This window comes from Lissotriton vulgaris, chromosome 2_1 (assembly GCF_964263255.1).
Source record: "Lissotriton vulgaris chromosome 2_1, aLisVul1.2, whole genome shotgun sequence".
Classification (NCBI taxonomy): domain Eukaryota; kingdom Metazoa; phylum Chordata; class Amphibia; order Caudata; family Salamandridae; genus Lissotriton; species Lissotriton vulgaris.
This window is the reverse complement of record NC_141687.1, coordinates 1075854182-1075862560: the sequence shown is the minus strand read 5'-3', so window position 1 is coordinate 1075862560 and position 8379 is coordinate 1075854182. Positions and strand designations below refer to the sequence as shown.

General features: G+C 46.1%; 1 protein-coding gene across 1 annotated transcript; it reads left to right on the top strand.

Annotated features, from left to right (window-relative positions):
* Positions 1–485: 485 nt before the first annotated feature.
* LOC147731625 (uncharacterized) lies at positions 486–4012 on the top strand. Its single transcript, XM_086958776.1, has 3 exons — positions 486–602; positions 2963–3178; positions 3638–4012. Exons 1-3 carry the CDS (start codon positions 576–578, stop codon positions 3920–3922), a joined length of 528 nt encoding a protein of 175 aa, XP_086814902.1. The 5' UTR covers positions 486–575; the 3' UTR covers positions 3923–4012.
* The last annotated feature ends 4367 nt before the right edge of the window (positions 4013–8379 follow it).

Sequence of the window (8379 nt, the reverse complement as noted above, 5' to 3'; positions counted from 1 at the left end):
AAATTAGTTACAACACCTGCCCTGCCCCAACTGACAATAATGAATTAGGGGCTGATTAATGGATTTTAACTTCCAGCCTGGCTCCTGCTTGTCTCCCTTAGCTGTAATTCAGGACCTTTGTGGCATATGTGTAACTATTCTGAGGTTCAGAGCAGGGTCACATAATAGTTTCAACTGGCAACTGAACTCTGGAGGGGCCCCTCAGGAAGCACTACAGGAAATGGCTACTAATGATGAGCCTGAACTTTTGAACCTGGTAAGTAGTTACTTTCAGTTTTGCTAAGATCGTATTTCTGCAATTTTGCACTTATTCGCGGGGCGCGAACTCACGCGAACAGTGCGAGCAGTGCGAGCAAAATCCGCTGCTCGCGGATTTGCGGATTTTGCGGGAAATTCGCAAATCTCGCGGATTGCGGATTTCCCGAAAATCCGCAAAATCCGCGAGCGGAACGGATTTTCCGCCAATGCTTACAATTGAGGAGGGCCTGATCCAACAAGCAAAGAACATTTTGCATCCGCCTGCACCATCGGCTTCTCCCATTAAGGAAATAAAACGGGCAAGTCTAAAAAGTCTTATGACCGTTTCAGGGACAATAATTGCCGTAAGTATGAACGCAAACATGTCATCATGTCAACTAAAAAAAAACCATTGAAAATGCAATAGGTCTCGCATTTAAAAAGTTGGACTTATTAGTATTGTAAATGACATATCTTATTTATTTGTTTGTTTTTAAAATTGCAAGTCTAAAAAGTCTTATGACTGTTTCAGGGACAATATGTGCCGGAAGTATGAACGCAAACATGTCATCATGTCTACTAAAAAAATGCATAGTTGGCTTACACACACATTACACCTTTAGTAACTTCACTAACAAGCTCAAAAAAGGTTGCATTATACACTCTTTCACACTATGTAGAAAGTACGAGTTTTGAAAAATATAATATGCCAGTGCTTTGGTGTATACTACAAATACAAGTACTCTCTACAAAGCCATTTTTTGCAATAAATAATGCAATCTGTTAGAAAGGATGTTCATTTGGGTCGTGAAATATAATACATTATATTGCCATTCATACTACGCACTAGTACTATGTGTTTTTACTGTCACTATTTTATACAATGCTTATTTTTTGTTTAGGAAGAGGACGCAAAGACTGTGTTTACATCAATGCCTCACCCTCAATCACCCTCACTCACCCTCAACACCTCACCCTCACTCACCCTCAACACCTCACCCTCAACACTTCACCCTCAACGCCTCAGTCATCCTCAATCTCACTCACCCTCAATCATCCTCAACACCTCCCCCTCACTCACCCTCACTCACCCTCACTAGCCCTCAACACCTCCCCCTCAAAAACTCAACCCTTCTCCCTCAATTCCTCACTCACCCTCACTCTCACTCAACACCTCAACACCTCAGCCTCACCCTCACTCACCCTCAATCCCTCACCCTCACTCACCCACACTCACCCTCATCCTTACTCACCCTCAACTTCTCACCCTCACTCACCCTCAATCTCTCACCCTCACTCACTCTCACTCACCCTCAACCCCTCACCCTCACTCACTCACACTCACCCTCACCCTCACGTAACACCTCATCCTCACTCACCCTCACTCACCCTCAACCCCTCACCCTCACTCACCCTCACCCTCACTCACCCTCAACCCCTCACCCTCAATCACTCACCCTCACCCTCACTCATGTCATCATGTCTACTAAAAAAATGCATAGTTGGCTTACACACACATTACACCTTTAGTAACTTCACTAACAAGCTCAAAAAACATAGCATTATACACTCTTTCACACTATGTAGAAAGTACGAGTTTTGAAAACTATAATATGCCAGTGCTTTGGTGTATACTACAAATACAAGTACTCTCTACAAAGCCATTTTTAGCTATAAATAATGCTATCTTTTAGAAAGGATGTTCATTTGGGTCGTTAAATATAATACATTATATTGCCATTCATACAACGCACTAGTAATATGTGTTTTTACAGTCACTATTTTATACAATGCTTACTTTTTGGTTAGGAAGAGGACGCAAACAAAAATGTGTTTACCTCAATGCCTCACCCTCAGTCACCCTCACTCACCCTCAACCCCTCACCCTCACTCACCCTCAACACCTCACCCTCAACACCTCACCCTCAACACTTCACCCTCAACGCCTCACTCACCCTCAATCTCACTCACTCTCAATCACACTCAACCCCTCCCCCTCACTCACCCTCACTCACCCTCACTAGCCCTCAACACCTCACCCTCAAAAACTCAACCCTTCTCCCTCAACTCCTCACTCAACACCTCAACACCTCAGCCTCACCCTCACCCTCAACCCCTCACCCTCACTCACCCTCAATCCCTCACCCTCACTCACCCACACTCACCCTCATCCTTACTCACCCTCAACTTCTCACCCTCACTCACCTTCAATCTCTCACCCTCACCCTCACTCACCCTCACTCACCCTCACCCTCACTCACCCTCACTTACACTCACCCTCACCCAACACCTCATCCTCACTCACCCTCACTCCCCATCAACCCCTCACCCTCACTCACCCTCAACACCTCACCCTCAATAACTCACCCTCACCCTCACCCTCACTCATGTCATCATGTCTACTAAAAAAATGCATAGTTGGCTTACACACACATTACACCTTTAGTAACTTCACTAACAAGCTCAAAAAACATAGAATTATACACTCTTTCACACTATGTAGGAAGTACGAGTTTTGAAAACTATAATATGCCAGTGCTTTGGTGTATACTACAAATACAAGTACTCTCTACAAAGCCATTTTTAGCAATAAACAATGCAATCTTTTAGAAAAAATGTTCATTTGGGTCGTTAAATATGATACATTATATTGACATTCATACAACGCACTAGTACTATGTGTTTTTACAGTCACTATTTAATAGAATGCTTACTTTTTGTGTAGGAAGAGGACACAAAGACTGTGTTTATCAATGGGCAAGATACCCCACTCAAATCGATTACAATAAAAGATGCAACAGATGATATAAAAGTGACACTGTGGAGAGAAGCATCACTATTTAAAATACATCTTGGCAAATATGTTACCCTAACTCACGTCACTGTCCATGAATTCAATTGCCAAAAAATATTGAATACAACGCGCCATAGCAAAATGGAGGTAAGCACAACAAACAAAACATTTTGGGAATATCTCTTTCAGCCACTCTTGGACTTTCACCCACTCTGGCCCTTGCACCCACTCTGGCCCTTTCACCCACTCGGGACCTTTCACCCACTCGGGACCTTTCACCCACTCGGGACCTTTCACCCACTCGGGACCTTTCACCCACTCGGGACCTTTCACCCACTCTGTGCCTTTCAACAACTCTGGCCCTTTCACCCACTCTAGGCCTATCACCCACTCTAGACTTATCACCCACTCTGGACCTATCACCCACTCTGGACCTATCACCCACTCAAGCCCTATCAACAACTGGGAGCCTTTCACCTACTCTGTCCATTTCACCCAATGTGTCCCTTTCACCCACTCTGTCCCTTTCACCCACTATAGGCCTTACACAAAACATAAAGTATACAAATGTACAAACTAATTGTTGCTTTTGTTTTCTCTCAACAGGTAACAGCCCCACCAGAGGAAAAGATGGACATTCAAATTTATGGCGTCGAAAGCACCACAGATGAAACTAGTATTATCACAATAAGGGTGACAAACACAGACGAATATCAATCTATGCCCATCGAAAACGAGATCTTAATTAAATGGTTTATGTTAGATGATGAAGTTGACAACATCGGGGATGCCCTTGTCCATTTTTTGCCACAAACTTTTGAAGTGGTCTTTTGTAATGGCAAAATCATAAATATTCTTAAAGAAAAAGACGATGACATATGTTCTGACTAAAATTCGCATGTTGCCAGGATATCTTATTTTTGTACAAAGTTAAACAATAAATATTTGTGTTTTTTTCAAAAATAAAAAGGTGTGGAATACAAATTTTAAACTTCTATGGTAATTTTTTCACTACAGAAGGGAAATTATAACTAATACACTCAATTAATACAACATAGTCACACCCACATACAACATTCAGCCAATCCATCTCACATTAAAAAAACATATACAAAATACACATACTTTGTAGCTTGCACGCACTACAGTAGTATGTATGAATGAGACTGTTGGTGTGCTAAATACGCCTGTGCTGGTGCAGAGTTATGCTGTGTTGTTGATCAATGTTACTGTGGGGGTGCTGAATGATAAGGTGGTATTGCTGCGTGTTGCATTGGTGGACATCACAAATTACGTTGTTGGGAGAAGTGCAACTGTTGTGGTGCTGAGTTATGCTGTGGTGGTAATAGTTGAACACTAACACAGCACCACTCATCATCAACACAGAACAACACATCACAACAACAGCATTACTAAGCACCACACTAACATCACTCAGCAACACACCAACATCACTCTACACCACCACAACAGCATCATTCAACAACAACAACAACATACAAAAACACAAACACACATTACATTAAAATAAAAATTCACACATGCACAACACTCACAGATGCCAATCACACCCTCACTCACACTCACTCACCCTCAACTCATCACCCACCCTCAATTACACTCACTCACCCTCAACACCTCACCCTCACTCTCCCTCAACACCTCACCCTCACCCTCACGCTCACCCACCCTCACTCACCATCAACACCTCACCCTCACTCACCCTCACTCACCCTCAACACCGCACCCTCAACCCCTTACTCACCCTCACTCTCAACACCTCACCCTCACTCACCCTCAACGCCTCACCCTCACTCACCCTCAGCCCCTCACTCACCTTCAGCCCCTCACCCTCACCCTCACCACCTCACCCTCAATCACCCTCATCCTCACTCACCCTCAACACCTCACCCTCACTCACCCTCAACACATCACCCTCAATCACCCTCAACCTCACTCACCCTCAACACACTATCGCACTAAAACAACACACAAACACTTTCCACCACAGCACCACTTCACTCACCCTCAACACCTCACCCTTAACCCCTCACTCACCCTCACTCTCACTTATCCTCAATCACCCAGAACACCTCAACCACACTCACCCTCAACTCCTCAATAACCCTCAGCCCCTCACCCTCACCCTCACTCACCCTCAACACCTCACCCTCAATCACACTCAACACCTCACCCTCACTCACCCTCACTCATCCTCACTCACCCTCACTCACCCTCACTCATCATCAACACACTATCACACTAAAACCACACACAAAAACTTACCACCACAACAACACTTCACTCACCCTCAACACCTCACCCTTAACCCCTCACTCACCCTCACTCTTACTCATCCTCAATCACCCTCAACACCTCACCCTCACTCACCCTCAACGCCTCACCCACACTCACCCTCAGCCCCTCACCCTCAGCCTCAACACCTCACCCTCACTCACCCTCAACACCTCACCCTCACTCACCCTCAACACCTCACCCTCAACACATCACTCACCCTCACTCTCACTCATCCTCAATCACCCTCAACACCTCACCCTCAACACCTCACTCACCCTCAGCCCCTCACCTTCACTCACCCTCAACTCCTCAACCTCACTCACCCTCAACACCTCACCCTCACTCATCCTCACTCACCCTCACTCACCCTCAACACCTAAACTTCAACACCTCACCCTCACCCTCACTCACCCTCATACTCACTCACCCTCAACACACTATCACACTACAACCACACACAAACACTTACCACCACAGCACCACTTCACTCACCCTCAACACCTCACCCTTAACCCCTCACTCACCCTCACTCTCACTCATCCTCAATCACCCTCAACACCTCACCCTCACTCACCCTCAACGCCTCACCCTCACTCACCCTCAACGCCTCACCCACACTCACCCTCAGCCCCTCACCCTCAGCCTCAACACCTCACCCTCACTCACCCTCAACACCTCACCCTCACTCACCCTCAACACCTCACCCTCAACACATCACTCACCCTCACTCTCACTCATCCTCAATCACCCTCAACACCTCACCCTCAACACCTCACTCACCCTCAGCCCCTCACCCTCACTCACCCTCAACTCCTCACCCTCACTCACCCTCAACACCTCACCCTCACTCATCCTCACTCACCCTCAACACCTCACCCTCAACACCTCACCCTCACCCTCACTCACCCTCACTCACCCTCATACTCACTCACCCTCAACACACTATCACACTACAACCACACACAAACACTTACCACCACAGTGAGGAAATATAAATTTTATGGTCAAGAAATGTTCCCTAACGTGTACCCCACCGTCTCCATGTACGAGCTTAAAGTACATGTAACTTCCCTCCTGTGCCAGCTATGAAGACGCAAATACATTTGCGTCCAACATTAACATGTCCTTTTTCAGATCCACCCTGAACGGGTTGAATATTCCGTTCCTAAGTATGCCATGCCAACGTCTTTATGTAGTGTACTTTACACGTTTTTCCAGCCCAGGCGAAGTAGGCCTCCGATTTCTGCCATCGAGCCTTTTCCTGCCTTCTGACTCTGAAAGCCTCAGCCCAGGCTGCCTCTGTACCCGTGACCTCTGCCTTACTCCCTGCGCGGCTAACGGCGCTTAGCTCAGCCTGCTGCCTGCCAAGACTGTATTCAACCTTCGAATTATCTGCTTCACTCCTCAAACATACATTCCTGCCTACTAGTTCAAGTAAACATCCTTCCAGCTGCAGAGCAAAGGGCCCGGTCTCACTGTCTCCGTGCAAGTAATTCATAGCTCCGTTACCATGGTAGACCCATGCCCCCTCGCATCTCATGCAGACACATAGACGCCTATACACGCACTCACAGTCAGTATAGAATAGCCTCTGCCCAAGAGACCTTTCCCTCTAGATAATATGGTTCCCAAACATCAGATATCAGATATGATCTAGGTACGAGTTGATCTGACATGCCAGACTTCTGTCTCTTTCCGCTAGTGTAAATGTCAAGTCCCCTGCACCCTCCAGTTCCACGTCAATCACGCGTCATGCAGCTGCGTGCGCATCCAGGCCTCAGATTTCTGCTGACATTGCAAAATTCTGCTAAGTACCCACCTACTTGTGACACTTACATGTGACGTTTCTAGCACACACCTCTATGTTCTCGCCCAGATCACGCCTCCTGATTACGTATTGCTAACACGTGTATGCTCTTATCTTGTTTCTCTCAGCTGTTACGCCTACTGTATTGGTTTTCAGTATATGGTTTAAGTATAAAAGTTATGTCTTGTCAATAAAGTATGCTCTATCCCTTCCTGCACCCCAGTGGTGTTAGGAACATGATATCCGGTACCTGAACCATTCCTTTTTAAGGAATAAAACCCCTAAGAACTCTAACACCACGGACTCTGCGTCTTTCTTTCCGATTGAGTTATTTTTGTTTAAGTACTTACCTGCATAGAAATTAGGACAGTAAATCAAATATTTACCACAACAGCACCACTTCACTCACCCTCAACACCTCCCCCTCAACACCTCACTCACCCTCACTCTCACTCATCCTCAATCACCCTCAACACCTCACCCTCACTCATCCTCAACGCCTCACCCTCACTCACCCTCAACGCCTCACTCACCCTCAGACCCTCACCCTCACTCACCCTCAACGCCTCACCCTGACTCACCCTCAACTTCACTCAACCTCAACCCCTCACCCTCACTCACCCTCAACACCTCACCCTCACTCACCCTTACTCACCCTCAACACCTCACCCTCACTCACCCTCACTCACCATCAACACACTATCACACTACAACCACACAAAAAACACTTACCACCACAGCACCACTCATCACCACTACAGCATTACTCAGCAGACAAAGGTCATACAATAAAAACATGTACGCTTTTAACAGTCACACACACAACAACAGCTATCAATGGGCACTTTCACCAGGCATACACACACAACAGTCATCAGTACTGCAGTAGTATGTATACATGAGACTGTTGGTGTGCAAAATACGGATGTGGTAGTGCAGAGTGATGCTGTGTTGTTGCTCAATGGTACTGTGGGGATGCAGAAAGATAAAGTGGTATTGCTGCGTGTTGCATTCGTGGACATCAGTGATGCCATTGTTGGGAGAAGTGCAACTGTTGTGGTGCTGAGTTATGCTGTGGTGGTAATTATTAAACACCAACACACACCACTCATCACTAGCACAGAACAACACATCACAACAACAGCATTACTAAGCACCACACTAACATCACTCAGCAACACACCAACATCACCCGGCACCACCACAACAGCATCATTCAACAACAACACACTATCACACTACA